Genomic DNA, 21,982 nt, shown 5'->3' with positions numbered 1-21,982 from the left:
CTCCGAGGGTTAAGATCTTAACAGAGTTTAATCACTCACAAACTGCGACAGGGTGATCGTGTGATAACGCAGTGCAATCACCCAGGAGACCCTGCGCATGGTGCAGGGCATGATGGGGGCCAGGAGGCGGGGCAGAGACTCCCCATATAAAAGCGACGGGTCTTCTGCTTTCCACCCCCTTTCAATTTGTAACTCGTCAGTCCCGTTGCAGGCACGCGCCTGCCCTCCCTGTGTTCTCAGTGTAACTGCTGGTTGCCTTCAAAGGCTGAGTAGGAATTTTTTGCGGCCGTACCACATTTTAGGTCATGACCGTTTTTTTGCCTACTTCACACTGGGTCTGAGGATGGGAGTGGTTAGGGGGTGCTTAGAAATAGTCGTCCTTCAGATTGAGGTAAATTGGCTTGAATTTCATGGTCACTGGGATGGTGGTATGGGGTGGAAAAAAGGGGCTAATAGCAACTGTGTGATCTCCTTTAGGGCACCTTTTGGAAGGGGATGGGCTGCCCCTCACCAGAAGCTCAAAGCAGATTCCGCCTGATTGTTGGGGAGGGGGTGCTCTTGGGGATCACTTGTCGTAAGCCTACAAGTGGGGGTGAGCCTTCCCACATGCCTTGGGCATGGCATAGGGCAAGGGAAGGACAAGGTCACGGTCAAAGTCAACCTTCCCATGCTCAGCAAGGAGCTTTCGCCCATAGTTGCCCAAGGATGTTTGGAATGGAAATTTTATCCCATTGGTTACCTTGAAGGTCCAAATTTAAATAAATAAAGTGACCCATAAAGCCCAGTTTATGCTTATTCCACATCCGATGCAACATTCTTTCTGGTCATTGCAATCAAGCAGACTGGTGCTAGCCATTGTTCTATATTTCTCCAAATAATAAGTGATAAAAATTTTTTGAGGGAACATACAGTATGAGGAATAAAAGCAATTTGGTTCCATATATCAGCTATATATATAAGCGGGGCAAAAATTAGATATTTATCTTGTTGTCTTTCCTCGGTGAGAGGAATATGATGTTAGCTTGAACACTCACCAAAGCACTGGAGCTTTATAGGATCATAATATGTGCCCTGTTTACAGTAACATTCATAACCTGGCTGTGCATTTAAACAGAAGCCATTTTTACATATTTCTTGACCAAAGAGCTGGCATTCATCAGCATCTAAAAAGGAAACACAGGCATTCTAAAACATATACAGTAGGTGGAGTATGAATTTTCAGTTCAAATTGTTAGGACAGATATGGTTATTCTTCTTATATAACAACAGTAAATAAAGACCAGAGTTGTACATTAGCCCCTATGATGGACCAAAACAAGTACAGTGGTATCTCTACTTACGAACCTAATTTGTTCTGTGACCAGGTTTTTAAATAGAAAAGTTTGTAAGAAGATGCAATTTTCCCCATAGGAATCAATGTAAAAGCAAATGCATGCGAATGGGGAAAGCACAGGGAGGGTGGAGGCCCTGTTTCCTTCCAGGAGAGTCCTAGAGAGGCCTCACAGAGGCTTCTCCCCATCTTTTCCAGCCCTGCTTCCTCCCAGGAGATTCCTAGGGAGGCCCCAAGGAGGCTTCTCCCTGCCTTTTCCAGTTACTGTTTTAGAGGTTTGGGTTTGTAAGTAGGAAATGGTTAGAAACATAGAAACATAGAAGACTGACGGCAGAAAAAGACCTCATGATCCATCTAGTCTGCCCTTATACTATTTTCTGTATTTTATCTTAGGATGGACATATGTTTATCCCAGGCATGTTTAAATTCAGCTACTGTGGATTTACCAACCACGTCTGCTGGAGGTTTGTTCTTGAGAAGAGGCAAAAAAATCTTGAACACTCGGTTCTCATCTAGAAAAGTTCATAAGTAGAGACGTTCTTAGGTAGAGGTACCACTGTATATGTCTCTAAAAAGTTATTCTAGTGTACTTGCATTTTCTTCAGGCCAAATTATTCATTTCATTTTTAAAAAATTCATATACCTCTCATATTCAGTTATGTGATTCTGGGCATTCTACAACAACATAATAAAACAATATAAACACACGAGTAAAAGCAAACAAGAAGTTAAAATTCACAAGTTAAAAGTTAAAAAATAACAAATTGGAAAGCATTTTTAAAAAGTGTTGTTTTTTCAAAGAATCAACTGCAGAACTGTCATGGGAAGTAGCATGGCATGATTAAATTGTTTTGTTTTGTTTTTTTGAGACCAACAGCCTCATCTGGAATGTTGGAATTCTTATTCTTGCTGTTTATTTCATATAGAAATAATATATGCGGAACAATTTATTCATTTGAGCTTGTTCTTCTTTTTATATTGACAATTCTACTACATGTAGCAATCCTGTTACTATGTGACGATTGCCTTAAACAGCAGTTTTGATAATGCCAATTAATGTTAACATTTGGAAGACAATTCAATTAACTGCTTTACCTTACCTTCAACTCCAAAATTACTTTCATGTACTCTACTAACATTACTACTAATATACCCCAATTTGTGCTCATGATTTGGTTTTGTATTATATCTGATATAAAAGCTGCTGAAAATTAATGACATTTTCGATGCTTTCTACTTGCTGGATACTCTAAAGATAAAATACTAGCATACTTTTCCAGAATGAAAGAATTGGCTATTCTAATATTTTAAAAACATTTTTCCTGAATTTGAGCAGTACAGTAAAAAAAAGAAAATCTGGATGAAAGCTAGACACCCACATAATAAAGCAAAGTTTTTAAAAGCTCAGATATCTGAAAAATGGCATGTCTAGGATTGCAGAAAGAGAATTATATGTTTGTAAAGGGAAACGAGCAGTTCTTAAGAAGAGAAACCTGAGGGAAAACAAAAGCAAAGCCACCAATGATATTCCTTAGTTGACTTGGTTAAATAGTCCAACAGATACAACTGTACATTTTGGAACACTGGCTCACATACATCATAGGGATTTTTAAATATTTTCAGTAATACCAACCCAAAACATCATTTATCATCTAACTGCATTGACACTTTAGGGGATTGAAGTCTTGGTCAGTTATAAAAAAAGTGAAAAATTAATCCAAATAGTCAGCAGTTGAAGGAAACAATAATCATGAACAAATATTTAAATCATGGCATTAATTCAAGTCTCTATTCAAGTCAATATCAAGGCTGACCTTTGTAACTATGTGCAACTTCTCCATAATGTGGTTCTTCAGATGGTATGAACCCTTTTCCTTCCGGACACAGCTCAATAAACTCAGCTAGCCGGAAGATAAAATCAAGAATCCATTTAGAATTATATTTGTGCATTACAGCTTAAAATCAATAGCAACATTTCTATAACAGGAATGTGTTAATGGATTTTTAAATATCACATTTCAGATTTTAAGTTTTTAATGGTACGTATGGAAATAATGAGAGTTCAGTTCTTTCCCTTTTAATATACATGGCTTGTAAGATTTAAGTGCATAGTTTGCCATTTGTACATACAACTTAAGATTCCATGACCATGATATATTTTCAAGGTGCAAATTTGGAATCTTTTTATTAATTAGTATAGTACATGTGTAAATTCATTTTGGCTTATTGTTGGAATTGAAATTACTCTAAATTTAAGTTTGGTTACAAGGCTCAGCTTTTTTTTTCTTTAGCAGTTTTCGGTTACTGGAATTAATGTACAACTATTTATTGATTGATCTGTATAGTTGGTCATCTTATTTGCGTGTGACTCTGGGCAAAGTACACAATCAAAACAAATACTCAACAATCAGTATAATTTATCCATTAAAATGAATTGGAAACAATTAAAAACTATAATAACAAAAGGATAGGGAAGAATGTGATTAAACTTATGCTAAGCTCCAGATACGTGTTATAGTAATTCGATTGGGGAGTAGCTAGAGTGTAAGTGACTGAGAGTAGGGCCTCCTAATCCAAGAAAAGGTACAACTGGCACTCAACACAAGCTGTACAATTCAAAGGAAATGCAAAGGCTGAGATAATCTTTATTTTAGAAAGAAAGATGAGTTGAACACTGCCAATTTTTCAGTACGTGATGGACTTCAGTTGGTAAGGTAGGAGGGGAGTAATAAAAATTAAGCCTGAAAAAAACCTTTTTTGGCCTTTGTAAGCAAGTTTCCCAGCCGAATATTCACACAGATACAAGCAATCTTTAAAGTAAGTTTATTGCAACAATTCTATGGAGTTGGGAGTTCAAAAACTGGCAATTTTTAATATACTTTTTGAGAATTACTTGTAGTGCAATCATAAAATCATTCCCCCATCCCCAAAAAGTTATATACAGGAGTAAATCATAAATCTTTTTCTTATTATTTGTTGCAAAACACCATTAGATTTTACTTCTTTCAATAAAAATTAAACAACTCAAGAGTTATGAAAAGAACTAAGGACTTGCAATCTGTTACTGGTACTTGTGTTCTGGGACAGAGGTTTTATACATTTAACATACATATTAACAGAGTTGGAAGGGACCTTGGAGGTCATCTAGTCCAACGCCCTGCTTAAGCAGGAGTTCCTACATCTGCTTCTAGTAGGATAGGACTCACAACCTCCTGATTGTGAAGCAAGAGCACCACCTCTAGGCCACAGCAGCTGGGTATTTAATTAATATTAGGCAAACAGAGTCACTATCTTAGGTAGCACAAGGAAAATTTAAATCATGTAGTCTTTACAGCCACTTGAGAGAAAGATGTAGCCTATAAAACATCAAGCGCTATTTAAAATATTAACCACTTTTTTATTTCTGAGATCTAAGTTTCCTTCTAGCACAAAAAAGCAATAGAAAACATTGCTTTCTTTTAGTGTTATATAACTAAATGATTCCAATATGAATAACTTCCATGCAATTAAAGCTTTCAGTTGACAGAAAAGCTCAAATATACCAGCTTGCACCCCCCAAAAAAAATTTATATTATCTTCAATGATCCAAGTTGTTTAGGAAAATGTGACTGCTAAGAGCAAGAACATTTTAGTTACGTAACCACTGAGCCTCCTCGTAATGTTACTCACAATAATTGCCACTGAATGGAAAAGGGTAACTCACCACTTTCAAGCACAGGACATGGGAATATTTCACAGTTGTCACCCCAGCCAGCACCCAAAGTACAACAGCATTCTTGCTTTGTAACATTGGATGTTAATACATTGTCACAAAAATTTGCATCGTTTAAATTGTAGTAACACTCTTTCTTTTCCACTGTTTCTTTGGTTCTGTCTGGAATCTCTATGAAAGACAAACAGTAAAAGATACATTCCATATGTATGCAGAGAAATGATTAGTTCATAAATAAATGCAGTGTTTAAACTAAAGCAATTCACAACATCTATAACCTGATATTAAGCTGAGGGTGTAGGTCAATGTAAATATAATATCGGGCTCTTTATTGGTTATGCTTCAGAGATTAGATGATGAAATTACAACCTCAATCACCAATCTTTCCCCTGTTCAGGAATCCTATTAAAATAGGATTTGTATGTTTATTTTATCTCTTGGCTTAAAGCCTTGAAAGAGGTAGCTGTAATTGAGACTGGTTCCTTAGTACAGAGGAATGTCTGTGGAGATTTCAGATTTCAGCACTGGACTGGGTTTTTTTTCCCCTTAAGGAAGAAGAAGACATTTTGCTTCTCATCTAAGAAGCTTCATCAGTTCTGAATCTATAGTTTGAACCAATGAAGCTGCTTGGTTGAGAAGTGCAATGTATTCTTCTTCTTCCTCAAGAAAAAAAAAAACAGTTCCAGTTGCCTTTCGAAAAAGCACCTTTTTAATACAGTATATTGGAGGAAATTTAGAAAGTGTTTACAAGAAATAACTAATACAGCAATCAAATTTACGCCAGAATTCTTTCTGCTAGGCATCATTAGAAATGTATATGTTAAAATATTAAATATTTAATATTGCACATTGTAACGGCTGCAAGAATTGCTTATGCAAAAAAATGGAAAGACCCACAGATACCTAGCGACAATGAGATAATTTAAAAAATATACGACTGTGCAGAAATGGACAGATTAACTATGGAATTGAATGATCAAAAGGACTCAGATTACTATTCTACCTGGACAAAGTGGTACAATTGGACACAAAAAAGAAATGCAAATCAATAATAAGAGATGGAACATTATAAAGAAATATGTGTACAAATGTATAAATACATAATATTTATTGTGAATGTAAATATATAGAAGTTAACCCATCTGAAAGTATCAAGATGTATATATTGGAAAAATTAATAAAAAATATAATAATAATAATAATAATAAAAAAGTTGCTCAGTGTAACAGCAGAAACCTAGAAAAGAACAGTACTAGGTTCCCAGACCAGAAAGCTAGTTCTTAGGTTTCTCCTATTCTGATACAGAGTCTGAGCCAGCAGCAGCTGTGAGCATCCTGCGCCTTCAATGTGCTCTCATACAGCTTCTGTTTGGCTCCAGTAACTCCCCCAAGATCTGAACATCAATTTCATAAATATCCCTGAACATGAGCTTGTAAAACTTAATTTCAGCTTCATGCCAATGTGCTTACGTCAACCCAGTTGACAGAGAATCAAATTTAATAGCACATTAAAGCTGCTGAACCAAGGCAAGAGATTATTCTTAAATTCAGACAGAACAGGATGGGGACAGATCCATAATTATTGGGCTTGCCCTACCAACTGACACTTTCCCCACAGTCCTGTTAGTCTAGATGAGAATTAGTTGCTATAGGAAGATTGTTTAGTAAAGTTTTTGATCTGCAGATAACCAGATGTGAATCTCTAGGGAGAGCTGTGTTTGTTGATGCTGTAGCCTATTGTACAGTGTTCCCTCGCTTTTCGTGGGGGATGCATTCCGTGAAAGTCGAATTTCCGCGAAGTAGAGATGCGGAAATAAATACATTATTTTTGGCTATGAACAGTACCATAAGCCTTCCCTTAGCACTTTAAACCCCTAAATTGCAATTTTCCATTCCCTTAGCAACCATTCAGATTATTACTCACCGTGTTTATTTATGAAAGTTTATTAAAAAAATATTTATTAAAGGCAGACGAAAGTTTGGCGATGACATATGACGTCATCGGGTGGGAAAAACCATGGTATAGGGAAAAAACCCACGAAGTATTTTTTAATTAATATTTTTGAAAAACCGTGGTATAGACTTTTTGCGAAGTTCGAACTTGCGGAAATCGAGGGAACACTGTATATCAATATCCTTGCCTGAGTGGCTAGGTGCTGTTATTGGGTTAGTAGTTGAGTCCCAAAGGCTGATTGTTCTGGGGGAACTTTCATTTGTTCCCAGGGTGATGCAGAATGGGGACAATTAGGGAGTTTGTGGCAACCATTAACCTGACTTGGGTGATTTAGGCTGACACAAATCAAGAGTTGCATGATAGATTTGTTTTTTTTGTCTTGGAATAGTTGGGACATGATTTGGTAAGGGTGGTGGGTCGTCCAGAAAGTAATGCACCACATTTTTTTTTCTCAGTCTATAGTAATGGTACAAATGTGAAACTTTAGATATACATTATTTGAATTGTCAGGAGTGCGCGTGTAAATTTTGAGTTTCTTCAGACAGATAGTGTAGCTGCAGCAGTGTTTCAAAATGGCATTTGTAAGTGATGTACCTTACAAGCAGCATGTCATCGCAGTGAATGTCTCACTGTGGAGAAAGAAATTGTTGGGAACATTCACAAACGTTTGTTCCACTTGTTTGGGCCATTAAAGGATGCCATTTGTGGAAGACATTTTGAGGATGATGAAGAGGTGAATTGCACAGTACAGAAATAGCTTCATGACCAGAACAAGGAGTGATATCAACAGGGCATAAACGCCCTTGTGTCTCGCTGGAGGAAGGCCATAGAACGGGATGAAGATTATGTGGAAATATAGGGAGTGTAGAAGAAACATTATTCTTTCTTGTGTGTAAGTTGTACCACTAATTAAAAACGTATGTACTTTCTGCCTTTAGAAAAATGTATGTTTCTATTATAAAAAACAAATCAATAAAGCAACATGAAGTTTTAAAAATTCAGCACACTTGCATTCTCAACTTGTGTTTATATTTTGCAAGATCAATAAATGTGCTGCAGACAAACTAGTCCAGCCTGAGGTCTCTCTCTTTTCATTGGGCTTGTATAGTTTTCAAAAATGTCTGAATTTCATAAAATATGTGGCTTTGGGGCATTATCCACTGTCTAAGAAGAACCAAATTAAGAAGTTACATATCACACATATGTAGAGGGACTAATTTGGTGAGAGAAGGATATGTATGTCATTCCCAAAGCTGAACAAAAAGCCACTGAACAAAAAGCCACTCAAAAGAGCAGGAGAAGCAAAGAAGAGGATGAGAAGGAAGAGGAATGACATGACTTTTGCAGGTGAAATCTATCTCAACCACACAAAATGATCACCTGCACGGGCATACATAATGAATATCAAGAAGATTAAAAAAAATAACAGCTACACCAAAATATTATCCAATGGAAGAAATTAAAGAAGCTGGGTGTTATGCAGAATACAAATTAACACATTCTCAATTTTATTATTTTTGCTGCAACAGAATGTGAAACTCATAGTGATTTTTTTCCATTCTTTTTAATTCTCAATTTCTTAGTGTCCTGATTTTTTAAAATAGTTATTTACACACTATCTAACTAAAAGTTAGACAGGCAATGTGAAAGTTTGGAAATTGAATGAGACAAAAAATCTTTAGGGAAACAACAGAAATGGATTCAGAATAAACCAGTTTTACATATTTATTAGGGCTTTCCTAAATATGCCCATGTCACACCAGCACTCCGCAGTCTGCATTGGTTGCCGATCAGTTTCTGGTCACAATTCAAAGTGTTGGTTATGACCTATAAAGCCCTTCATGGCACCGGACCAGAATATCTCCGGGACCGCCTTCTGCCGCACGAATCCCAGCGACCAGTTAGGTCCCACAGAGTTGGCCTTCTCCGGGTCCCGTCAACTAAACAATGTCGTTTGGCGGGACCCAGGGGAAGAGCCTTCTCTGTGGCGGCCCCGACCCTTTGGAATCAACTCCCCCCAGATATCAGAGTTGCCCCCACCCTCCTAGCCTTTCGTAAGCTCCTTAAAACCCACCTCTGTCGTCAGGCATGGGGGAATTGACATGTTCCTTCCCCCTAGGCTTATAAAATTTATGCATGGTATGCTAGTGTGTATGATTGGTTTTAACTTGTGGTGTTTTAAAATTAATTTAAATATTGGATTTGTTTACATTGTATGGCGATTGCTGTGAGCCGCCCCGAGTCTGCGGAGAGGGGCGGCATACAAATCTGATTAATAAATAAATAAATAAATTATTAATCTTCTTTAATATTATTAGCATCTCCATGGATATAATGATTTACTTCATGCTGCAAATCTCAGGACATTTGAAAGATGTACCAATGTAATCTATTTTACAGAGATGGTTATTGTAGGCTTTGTTAGAAGAAACATTTTTACGGTATCCAGAATAAATCTGACTTTCTTGGGAAGGAGGCATGAAGTGTAGTTCTAAGCAAATACTTTGGTAAAATAAGAAGGCAATGAATGTTCACAAAAATAAACCACAATGGCAAATGATTGGCTTTCAGAGCAACAAAAAGGAATATACTTAGCAGACACAAAAATTAAAATATTTTTGAAGGGCATGGATATTAATGTAATAAATGTTTGGATCTGGCAATCAAGTTTAAACAAATAACTTTCTCTCCGTCCAGCTGTAACTTTTGCTCTTTTGTTCTTGCCTTGAATTTTGTGCCGTGCTGAAGAAATTTGACATTAGAATTAAACAGCCTTTTCAATTTCCAATATTCTTTTACTCTAGATATCTATTTTTATATTCCAAAAATACAAGTATTTAATTCTATCCTATAATAATGGTATAGAAAAAATAAATCTTTATTTTATACATGACTTAGATTTAAAATAACTTTACTGTCACTTTGAATGTTCACTAACCATGTAAACAAAAGGCACTAGACATACGATTTCCTTATTTCCTAAGACAGTGATGTAGAACAGATTGTATGGGTATTAAAGGGAACAACAATCAGAATGTCAGAATAAGATGTCTACAGTTTAATCAACAGATACATTCAAAGTCATTGGAGATTACCTGTTGAGGAGCGGAACTGACATAGTCCACTCATTGGATCGTATTCCTGGTTTTCATTGGAACACAGACATAGGAAGGAGCCTTCCACATTTTCACAGAGAGCCTCCCCACATACCCCACTCAGCATTTCACATTCATTCACATCTGAAAAATAAAGTGCAACATTAATCCAAGCATTGTTCATTTTGCCTTGCTCTATTAAATTTAACATGATTGTCACCATCATCATCACCCACCTAAGAAAAGTGTCATTATTTCTCTGTTTATCAGTGTTATCAGCTGGGAAACTGATTTTTTTTAAAGTAGTGGTATTTATTATATAGTTAACGTAATTTTTCTCGAACGTAACTCATATAATGATTTATTACAAACTGTCGTTAACATTCCCACAACTGGAATTCAGGAATGCAACTTAACTAAATCCTGGTAAGGGTATGGTTAGCAAAATAGCTTGAAATAGATCTATATTAGCCTCCCTTCCTTTTCATTATCAGCAAAAATATGTTAGATATACAGTGATCCCCCGCTCGTTGTGAGGGTTCCGTTCCAGGACCCCCCGCAACGAGCGGGTTTTCGCGAAGTAGCGCTGCGGAAGTAAAAACACCATCTGCGCATGTGCAGATGGTGTTTTTACTTCCGCAGCGCTAGCGAGGAGCCGAAGATTGGGGGTGGCGCGGGTGTTTTAAAACGTCGCTGCCGACATGGGGGGCTCGCTAGCACCCCCCCAACCCCCAACCCGGGTTTGGGGGTGTGCTAGCGAGCCCCCCATGTCGGCGGGGACGTTTTAAAACACCCGCGCGCCTTCCCAACTGAGCCCTCAAGCCAAGCGCCAAAGGCGAACTTCTGCGCTTGGCTTGAGTACTCAGCTGGGAAGCGGCCCGAGCGAACGGCGTGGGCGGGAGAAGGGTGCGCGAGCCGCGGGCGCGCGGGCAGGCAGGCTGCGGACAAGCCGTTCGCTCGGGCCGCTTCCCAGCTGAGTACTCAGCTGGGAAGCGGCCCGAGCGAAGCGGCAGCAGCAAGGAGTTTGCGTGGGCGGTGGTGGGGAAACTCCTCGCTGATGCCGGCCAAGAGGGGGAAGACCTAGGGAAGCCGCCCAGCAGCTGATCTGCCCGGCGCCATCTACGCATGCGTGCCCATAGAAAAAAAGGGCACGCATGCGCAGATGGTGTTCTGACTTCCGGGTTCAAAAATCGCAAATTACCCTGTTCGCAATGGTCGGGGACGCAATAACCGGGGGATCACTGTATACATATAGATAGATATATGTTAGATATATATACACACACACACAGACAAATTCTCTGGGTTAAATGGAAGGCATTTCATGCTGCAGAGTCAAAATATAATCTCTTTCTGGAGCAAATTTGTAATCCTTGTCCATCACACCAAGGAAAAGAAAAAATAAAACTGACCCTTAAAATAAAAACCTAGAAAACTATTAAAATTGTAATAAGTTCCAGATATCAGTAAACAGTAACACATATCAAGGGCATAAAAGGAAATAAGAAACTTGGGGGGGGGACCTCAAGATATCACCAAAGTACGTCCACATATGCCCAGGGCAGACAGAATTCCATATAAAGTTCTACTTCTGCAATATGAGGCAAGTTGAAATACCCTCAATTGATTAAGAGAACAGGAATCCATAGTGAGGAATTGTTATTTTTCTTTTGAGCCCTGCCCTTATAACTCTAAGAAGATTTGAAAGGACCAATATCTCCCAATCACACACACACAAAAATGGTTACATAAAAGAAAATGTATATTGTCTAACAATTTTGAGGAATTTCAGGAACCTGAAATTGAAATTCAGGTTCAGGGCCAGTTCAGGTCTAGTCATAGCTCATGAGATATCTAGCAATGATCTGAGATTCTATGGCAGTGGTTCTCAGCCTTTTTAATGCCACAACCCCTTAAAACAGTTCCTCATGTTGGGGTGACCCCCAACCATAAGTCTAGTGCCAATTCTCCCAATAGAGCTTTAAGCTGATTGGCAGGAAGGTCAGAGGGACACCCACACTATAAATGCCTGATTGGCCAGATTGTAAAAATATGTTCCAAGGCGCCAGAATAGAAGCTTTAGTTCCTAACACCATGGGAAATTTGTCTTTTCCCATGGTCTTAGGCGACCCCTGTGAAATGGTCATTTGACCCCGCAAAGAGTCCCAACCCCCAGGTTGAGAACCACTGTTCTATGGCATCTTGGTGGTGTTTTTTTTCTCCCATTCTGCTGAACCTGGATGAGGAAGCATGACTTTCTAAAGAGACTCTATATGGGTTTCCCCTGCATGTTAGACCTCTATGTAAATCTGAATCTCAGCCATCATGGCACCGAACTTAGATTAATGAAGAAGAAGCAGGGCACAAACTCTTCTTAAAATTATCATTTACCATTTCCTTTTGGAAAAACTCTCTTGTTCAGAGATACTTTCAGTCTGCCCAGATAAACTACTTTGGTGAATGCAGAATTTGCAACTGAAATTGTTCAATGCTTCAACTATTTTCCAAAGAGCCTTGTTTTGCTCTTTTATCACATGGGTCTCTGGGCCTTCAGTCTCTTATCTGGCAGGGCTGCAGCAGATAAATTAAAATAGCTGAAGGCACTTTTATCAAAGATAATGAAAGCTGCCCATAACCTTGCTGAGAAGGGAATGTTGTTTATTTGCTAAATGATTCATTTATTTAGTTTTGGCCAGGGAGATTGGAGAATGGCCAGTGTTGTGCCTATCCACAAGAAGGGCAGTAGAGAAGAAGCTGGAAACTACAGGCCAGTTAGCTTGACATCAGTTGTAGTTAAAATGATGGAGACTCTACTCAAAAAGAGGATAAATCAGCATCTAAAAAATAATAACTTATTGGACCCAAATCAGCATGGCTTTACTGAAGGCAAATCGTGTCAGACTAATCTCATTGAGTTCTTTGACTATGTCACAAAGGTGTTGGATCAAGGTGGTGCCGTGGATATTGCCTATCTGGACTTCAGCAAAGCCTTTGATACGGTTCCACATAAAGAGCTGATAGATAAATTAGTGAAGATTGGACTTAATCCCTGGATAGTTCAGTGGATTTCAAGCTGGCTGAAGCATAGACATCAGAGAGTTATTGTTAATGGCGAGTATTCTGAGCAGAGACAGGTTACAAGCGGTGTGCCACAAGGGTCTGTTCTGGGTCCTATTCTTTTTAATATGTTTGTGAGTGACATAGGGGAAGGTTTGGTAGGGAAGGTTTGCCTATTTGCCGATGACTCTAAAGTGTGCAATAGGGTTGATATTCCTGGAGGGGTCTGTAATATGGTAAATGATTTAGCGTTACTAGATAAATGGTCAAAGCAATGGAAACTGCAGTTTAATGTTTCCAAATGTAAAATAATGCACTTGGGGAAAAGGAATCCTAAATCTGAGTATTGCATTGGCAGTTCTGTGTTAGCAAAAACTTCAGAAGAGAAGGATTTAGGGGTAGTGATTTCTGACAGTCTCAAAATGGGTGAGCAGTGTGGTCGGGCAGTAGGAAAGGCAAGTAGGATGCTTGGCTGCATAGCTAGAGGTATAACAAGCAGGAAGAGGGAGATTGTGATCCCCTTATATAGAGCGCTGGTGAGACCACATTTGGAGTACTGTGTTCAGTTCTGGAGACCTCACCTACAAAAAGATATTGACAAAATTGAACGGGTCCAAAGACGGGCTACAAGAATGGTGGAAGGTCTGAAGTATAAAACGTATCAGGAAAGACTTAATGAACTCAATCTGTATAGTCTGGAAGACAGAAGGAAAAGGGGGGACATGATCGAAACATTTAAATATGTTAAAGGGTTAAATAGGGTTCAGGAGGGAAGTGTTTTTAACAGGAAAGTGAACACAAGAACAAGGGGACACAATCTGAAGTTAGTTGGGGGAAAGATCAAAGGCAACATGAGAAAGTATTATTTTACTGAAAGAGTAGTAGATCCTTGGAACAAACTTCCAGCAGACGTGGTTGGTAAATCCACAGTAACCGAATTTAAACATGCCTGGGATAAACATATATCCATTGTAAGATAAAATACAGGAAATAGTAAAAGGGCAGACTAGATGGACCATGGGGTCTTTTTCTGCCGTCAGTCTTCTATGTTTCTATGTTTCTATGAGACTCATTCCTTTCCCCATATTAGAAAAGGGAATAGTCAGGGGCTTTAAAAGCTCTACAGGAAAAGCAAAGGAGGAGGGTCTTCAAGCTTTGTCCTTCAACTATTTCCAGTATACAGAATGTTTTTGGAGGAAAAAATGCATTTGTTGTGGGTAGGATTTTAATTCATTTTCCTTCTTATCTAATTCATTCTAAACCCATAAATAAACAGAGGCTGGGGAAACACTTTAGTTTGCTTTATCCTTGGGTTTTTGGTCTTGATAGATTTGTTTCTTGGTGCCTCCTCCTAACTCTCAAGATTTCTTTGTACTGGAAGAAGGGTAGGAAGATGGAGGAAAGGTAGGACAAAAACAGAAGGGTAACTTGGAGCAGGGATGCATCAAAGGTGAAACTCCCCCTAGGCTTATAAAATGTATGCATGGTACGCTAGTGTGTATGATTGGTTTTAATTTGTGGTGTTTTTAAAATTAATTTAAATATTGGATTTGTCTTACATTGTATTGCTATTGCTGTGAGCCGCCCCGAGTTTGCGGAGAGGGGCGGCATACAAATCTGATTAAACTTAAACTTAAACTTGATATTTTCAGCAGGATGTAAGGATGGCGGGACTAGTGTCACACATATAAATTAAGAGGAGGAGGGTTTTTTTAACTTGGAAGTTTTCCATTTTAGAGAATTTTCATCTGTTTTCAACTTCAACATGAAGGGAAAGTGGTTGTGCCACCAATCTTCAGGGACTTCTTATTTCATTGTCATGTTGTGATCCTAATCCAAAACAATCCTATTCTTGATTTTCCATGTTATTCTGATGTCTCCATACAATATAGGCCTACTCACTGGCATCCCAATTTGAACCAGAGCCCAGTTTAAGCAAATCCAATGTTAACAGCTTTCCAGTCACCAGCTCCCCAGTCTACCCTTATTTTTCCCAGTAGACCTTGTTGCTTTTTTTCCAGTTCCTTGATTCAGTGTCATAGTCTTCAGGATCCAGTCATTCAAAAACTTGTCCTACCCAACCATTAAGTGCTGTCATTCATTCATTCATAAATTTATTTCTTTATTTCTGTACATAACAAAAATAACAAGAAATTTACATTTTCCATGTAAATTGCTTTGTCAAGGAAAATTATTAAAATATAACAACTTACCCACACAGCCCTGTCCCTCCTGTAGATATTGATATCCCTGATAACAAAGACAGCGATAGGAACCAGGGGAATTTTCACAGAAACCATGTTCACCGCATATAGTACTGTTTGCACATTCATCAATATCTGAAAATAGAAAATTATAGTTGTTATTATTAATATTACTTCTGCCTTTATTCTAAGAGCAAGGTAGCTCCTCCTAATAATAGCTCTGTAAATTTGAATTGGACTGAAAGAGAATGATATTGACGTTGTTTGGGGTTTAATTTTGTAAGCTACCCAGAGACATATGTGAGATTGGTGGCTGCAAAAACTGAATGATTAAATGAATGAAAGAATGAATCAATAAATGAATGGCTCAAAGTCAGCCCAATTTTCATGTTTGACAGAAGTTGAAAGTGAATATTCCTAATCTATGTTGTCACCTTAACTATCATACTACAATGACTTTCTTAACATTATATCCATTTATATTAGTGAACACAATATCGAGCCAAATGTTACAGAAAAAAGACATTTAGAAATAAATATCTGTTTAAGGCCAGATTATTTATGGGACCGTCTCCTGCCACATACCTCCCAGAGACCAATTAGAGCACATAGAGTTGGCCTCCTCCAGGTCCTGTCAGCCAGGCAATGTAGACTGGCGGGACCTCAGGGGTAGGGCCTTCTCTGTTGCCGCCCCGGCTCTTTGGAATCAACTCCTACCCGATGTCTGCACTGCTCCCACCCTGCTGACTTTTTGTAAGGCCATGAAGACCTGGCTGTGCCGGTAGGCTTGGGGGCCCTAAAGTAACATCAACTTCACCACCTGTATGAATATGACTCTGCGTGAATGGTATGTACACGTGTTGGTGAGTTCCTCTGTTATGAGTTTTAATTAGGATTTTGGAATTATATTTTTTTCTTGACTTCTTATTGTTATTTGTTATTTTATGTGATTATTTTGTAGTGTTGTAAACCGCCTTGAGTCCTTCAGGATTGGGTGGCATAGAAGTCAAATTAAACAAACAAATAAACAATTGTTAGGAATAAAACTGTTGCAATGCTATCTTTCTATGGTCAAATATGAACCACATATTTTCCTGTAGGTTTCTGGATTTGTGCTGACCCTTTAATATTGTCAGAAAGAAGTTGGTATTAACCTGGCTTAAAAGGAAGAGAGAGCAACCTCATTCTTTTCTTCTTTCTCACCTAGTAAAACATAGCCGCTGACACTCATGTCTCTTACCTAAAAATCGTAGCTTACTCTTATACACAATTTGGCTATATTTGATTCTTGAGTGTAAAGAAATCAAAGACATCATCTAGGTCCATATTTCTGTGTGATGGATCATTTGCTAGTTCATTTGGTGCCCTTAGGCAGCTTATACAAGTTGATGAAATGGTTGATGAAATGGTTCTCTCTAGCCTGGGAACTGCTAGTTTACACCTTGCTAAATTTAATCCTTACCTCTTCTGAGAAAACTCAAAAGAATTTCATTCAGCTATTATTAACTTATCTAAATCATTATCCTACGCGGGACAGTGAAATATTTCCTTCCATTATCTTTGTATATCATAGGATTCTATGAGGGTCTTTGTAGAGAAAGAATGAAAACTCATGATTGGATATAATACCAAAGCTCCGTCAAACCCATTTTACCTTCACATGTTCGGCCATCTCTAGAAACCATAAAACCCTGTTCACAAATGCAGCGGAATGAACCCTCAGTGTTTAAACATTTTCCATGGGATGAACAGAGGTTGGATTCTGCACATTCATTGATATCTGGAGGGAACGCAAAAACAGAGATCAAAGAAATTTGTATTAGTATGAACCCTGGTACTTCTAAAATGATCAGCAATACAGTGATACCTTGTCTTACAAACTTAATTGGTTCCAGGATGAGGTTCTTAAGGTGAAAAGTTTGTAAGATGAAACAATGTTTCCCATAGGAATCAATGGAAAAGTGATTAATGTGTGCAAGCCCAAAATTCACCCCTTTTGCCAGCCGAAGCGCCCATTTTTGCGCTGCTGGGATTCCCGAGGCTCCCCTCCGTGGGAAACCCCACCTCACACTTCGCTGGCAATGGAAGTTTGGAGGTGGGGTTTCCCAGCGAAGGGAGCATCAGTGAAATCGCAGCATCGCAAAAACACCGAAGTCCTCGAAACCCCACCTCTGGACCTCTGTGTTTTTGCGATGCTGCGATTTCACTGAGGCTCCCCTCGCTGGGAAACCCCACCCCCAGACTTCCGTTGCCAGCGAAACGCCCGTTTTTGTGGTGCTGGGATTCTCCTGCTGGGATTCCCCTGCAGCATCACAAAAACACAGAAGTCCGGAGGTGGGGGTTTCCCATGGAGGGGAGCCTCAGGGGAATCCCAGCAGTGCAAAAACGGATGCTTCGCTGGCAACAGAAGTCCAAAGGCAGGGCACCCCAGTGGGTTTGTAAGGTGAAAATAGTTTGTAAGAAGAGGCAAAAAAATCTTAAACCCTGGATTTGTATCTCGAAAAGTTTGTATGACAAGGCGTTTGTAAGATGAGGTATTACTGTATTTAATATAGTATCACTATTTCTGAAACACTGAGATACAGAAAACTCACAGAAAATCTTTGTTAACAGTTAATAAAAATTCTATATTTGATAATTGTGTCCTACTAACTAACTGGCCTAAAGAGTAAGATGGGATTTTATTTCCTCCCCGTTAACTTACTGAACTAATGTTTAATCTGTTTCTGAGACGCATATGCTGGTACTGAACTAAATAGATTGTCTGAATACAAAAAGGCTGCAGATATCCCTATCCATTATCTTTCCCTGATCAATCATCTAACATTTCAATTTCAAATCCCAATCTAAAACAGGCACATGCCTGAGTCTACAGGATTACTTGAAAGCTTCTTTGATTGGAATCAAACATCTGCAAGGAAAAACAAACAAGCCCAGTTGCGTTTTGGAAAAAAACAACTCCTCTAGCTACAATGCCTAGATGACTGAGAATCTCCATAGACTTACAGCTCAGTACTTTGAAACTTACTTGATTTCTTATTAAAAAATATAAAGAGAAAAAGATAGGAGAGATCTTTCTCAGGAACTGGAGGAAAAGTGGTAATGATCGTACCAAATTTGGTTTACAAAAAATTCGCAAAAGGTCACTGCTTTGTAAATGCATCTACATGTTTTCAATATTGCAATTATGCACACTATTCTCAAGAACTTGCCTACTCCAGAGTATGTTGGTAAATGTTACACATGTTCCTATAAGTGGGACAGGAAATTTAACAGAATCTGTTAAATTTCCTGTCCCAGGAAATTTAACTTTTACCACTTTGGACCATTTTAACTGTTTCTCAGCCTTTTGATTAAGATCAAGCATAGTTTGGCAGTTTCTACACCGTATGTCTCCTTTTCAAGGTAACTACTCTAAAACATGCAGAAGCAGACAATTCAAGTTTTCCTTCCTCCACATTCATTCATTCATTCATTCATTTATATGCCGCCCCTTTCCATAGACTCGGGGCGGCTCACAACATAATAAAACAATTCATAACAAATCTAGTAATTTACAATTTAAAATTTAAAGTAGTTAAGAAACCCCATTTTAAAGCAGACATACCTACAAACATACCATACATAAATTATATAGTCCCGGGGGAGATATCTCAATTCACCCATGCCTGACGACAAAGGTGGGTTTTGAGGAGTTTACGAAAGGCAAGGAGGGTAGGGGCAGTTCTAATCTCTGAGGGGAGCTGGTTCCAGAGAGTCGGGGCCACCACAGAGAAGGCTCTTCCCCTGGGGCCCGCCAACCGACATTGTTTAGTTGACGGGACCCGGAGAAGGCAGACTCTGTGGAACCTAACTGGTTGCTGGGATTCGTGCAGCAGAAGGCGGTCTCGGAGATATTCTGGTCCGATGCCATGAAGGGCTTTATAGGTCATAACCAACACTTCACATCAAATATTATTGCCCAAATACTGTGCAATTTCTCTCGCTTTTCATATATATATTTTCTTCCTTTCATATATCCTCTCCTATAAGTTCACTTTTACCCTTATTTATATTACTACATGTCTATTTTTCTTCCTATGTATTTATGTATTGGACAAATGAATAAAATAAATAAAATAAAAAATTGTTGAATACTAAGATGAATGCACTCATTGGAATCACACTCATTTGCAGAGCCATTTTTTCCAGTCCATTGTTTCCTAGAAAGCCTCAATCAACTTCTATTATGTAGCAAATGATGCAAGTGAAAGGAATGTATTAAATTTTATAATTGTATACAACGATTAAAAAATGAGACATTTAAAATGTGGCAATATTTGTACTTATGAGATAATTCTTTTAAAACAGTTGTGAATATCAGGGTAGTGAAAATCTGTAGAGATTCTCAGTCATCCTAGTCATGGATGTCCCCCATGATATCCAACTTCCTGTCAGAACTGAAGAAGCTTCCTGGATGAGAAGTGAAACGTCTTCAAAAGAAAAAACAAGGAAGTCCAGTTGCCTCCCGAAAAAGTACATAAGGGTAGTGCTTGACAAATGATAGGCACAGTCATATCTTTCACTCTTTAAACAAATGATCATAAAATAATTTCAACCATACAAAATTACGTTTCTCAGGTTGCTGTTTTTTTAAAGTAGAAATCCTTTAGTGATACTATACCTTGACAACCTCTAGAAGGCATTAACTGGAAACCTTCTGGACATGTACACTCAAAAGAGCCTTTGGTATTAATGCAAGTACCCCCACGACAAACGTTCTTGTCTTCTTGGCATTCATTCATATCTGAAACAAATCCAATTTCAGACAGATAGTTTTACAAGATACTTATTTAGCAACATCTCTCTATAGAAAAATAAGACATACGAGAACGCTTGAGTGAATCATGTAAAAAGTAATTTTTGGGTTACCTTAAAGCCAACAAAATATTAACCTATCCTTCAAATGAAGCTAAAATGTACTAAATTTCAAGTACTGGAATCCAACAATTGGTGCTAATAATTTTTCAATTTGGAAACACTGGAATACACATGGAGACTATTAGGATATAAATAGAAAATAGTCGATAGAAATAGACTTTGTATGGATACATGACGGCAAACATAGAAATCATTTATACAAAACACAGTAAGTTAAATAAAGCAGGATAGTGGTATGTGTGTATTTTATATCCATACACAGATATATTTGAATTAGATAATTATATATAGAATTGCAACTGTTTATGGTTTCCAAATAGGGCCACAACTGGTGCACCAGGCGAACCTGGGCAAACGCCCCCCTCGCCACAGCCGAAAGATGGTGTTCTAATGTCAGCTGTGGGTCGAGGAGGATGCCCAAGTTGCGGACCCTCTCCGAGGGCGTCAATATTTCCCCCCCTCCAGGGTGATGGACGGACAGATGGAATTATCCTTGGGAGGAAAAACCCACAGCCACTCCGTCTTGTTGGGGTTGAGTTTGAGCCTGTTGACACCCATCCAGACCCTAACAGCCTCCAGGCATCGGCACACTTCCACTGCTTCACTGACTGGACATGGGGTGGAGATGTACAACTGGGTATCATCAGCGTACTGATGATACCTCACCCCATGCCCTTGGATGATCTCGCCCAGTGGTTTCATGTAGATATTAAATAGCAGGGGGGAGAGGACCGACCCCTGAGGCACCCCACAAGGGAGAGACCTCGAGGTCGACTTCTGACCCCCCACTAACACCGACTGCGACCGACCGGAGAGGTAGGAGGAGAACCGGCGCAGAAGGATACCATGGTCGATGGTATCGAAAGCCGCTGAGAGGTCAAGAAGCACCAGGCAGAGGAAAATCCCCTGTCCCGGGCCAGCCAGAGATCAGCGCGACCAAAGCAGTTTCCGTGCTGTAGCCGGGCCTGAACCCTGACTGTTGAGGGCCTAGATAATCGGCTTCTTCCAAGGACCACTGGAGCTGGAGTTCCACCACCTTCTCAACAACCTTCCCCATAAAGGGACGGTTGGAGACTGGGCAATTTTTATAGAGGTTATGGAAAAATATAATAATAATTTTATGTATGGCTCATCATATTACTTGATAATGAAGCTGAAGTACGGTATGAGGGTGCTATTTTTATTTATAAAATATAAAGTTATTGGAGAGAAAATACATGCTTTCCCCAGAGACCATTTATAATTTTGGATGAAACAATTATGAAGGAACGTATTTAACACATGTAAACAAAGTTTATGCTCATAAATCCAGACACTAAATATGTTATAATTATGGTGATCCTATGTAATCCTACAGTTGTTTTACTTAATTTGTGTTATAGTTAGAAATGAAAAGAAGGCAAATAGTATTTCATTTGTTAAGGGTTACAATAATATGAACATGGCTATAAGAATGTCAGCAAAATTTTAAAAAACTATGACATACATATAGCTTTCCCCACCAAAGTATTTGATTCAGATTGTTTGGAAATCATAGTTGGTAGGCAACCAAGTTTAAATAAGAATATAATAGGGGGAAAGACTCAAACAAATTCAAGTCTCTTTTTATTCTGGACAAATCTATCTATCTATATAAAATCACTTACCCGCAGAAAAAAATTAAACAGAGGCCATATGTAACATGACAGATGGAATGTCAACAAGGGAAGCA

At 38.7% G+C, this 21,982-nt stretch overlaps 1 protein-coding gene across 2 annotated transcripts in view; it reads right to left on the bottom strand.

The window, feature by feature from the left end:
- The window catches only part of LTBP1 (latent transforming growth factor beta binding protein 1), a 262,417-nt gene that overhangs the window by 27,257 nt on the left and 213,178 nt on the right, over positions 1 to 21,982 (bottom strand). For both annotated transcript variants that reach the window (XM_070734142.1, XM_070734143.1), the window contains 7 exons: positions 20,015 to 20,137; positions 17,006 to 17,131; positions 15,361 to 15,486; positions 10,091 to 10,234; positions 5,034 to 5,213; positions 3,145 to 3,231; positions 1,035 to 1,163 (listed from right to left, as the gene is read on the bottom strand). In XM_070734142.1, the coding sequence (XP_070590243.1) occupies positions 1,035 to 1,163; positions 3,145 to 3,231; positions 5,034 to 5,213; positions 10,091 to 10,234; positions 15,361 to 15,486; positions 17,006 to 17,131; positions 20,015 to 20,137 (915 nt within the window). The remainder of the gene's footprint in view (positions 1 to 1,034; positions 1,164 to 3,144; positions 3,232 to 5,033; positions 5,214 to 10,090; positions 10,235 to 15,360; positions 15,487 to 17,005; positions 17,132 to 20,014; positions 20,138 to 21,982) is intronic.

This window comes from Erythrolamprus reginae, chromosome 1 (genome assembly GCF_031021105.1).
Source record: "Erythrolamprus reginae isolate rEryReg1 chromosome 1, rEryReg1.hap1, whole genome shotgun sequence".
NCBI classification, from domain to species: Eukaryota; Metazoa; Chordata; class Lepidosauria; order Squamata; family Dipsadidae; genus Erythrolamprus; species Erythrolamprus reginae.
This window is presented reverse-complemented; position numbering and strand designations above follow the sequence as displayed.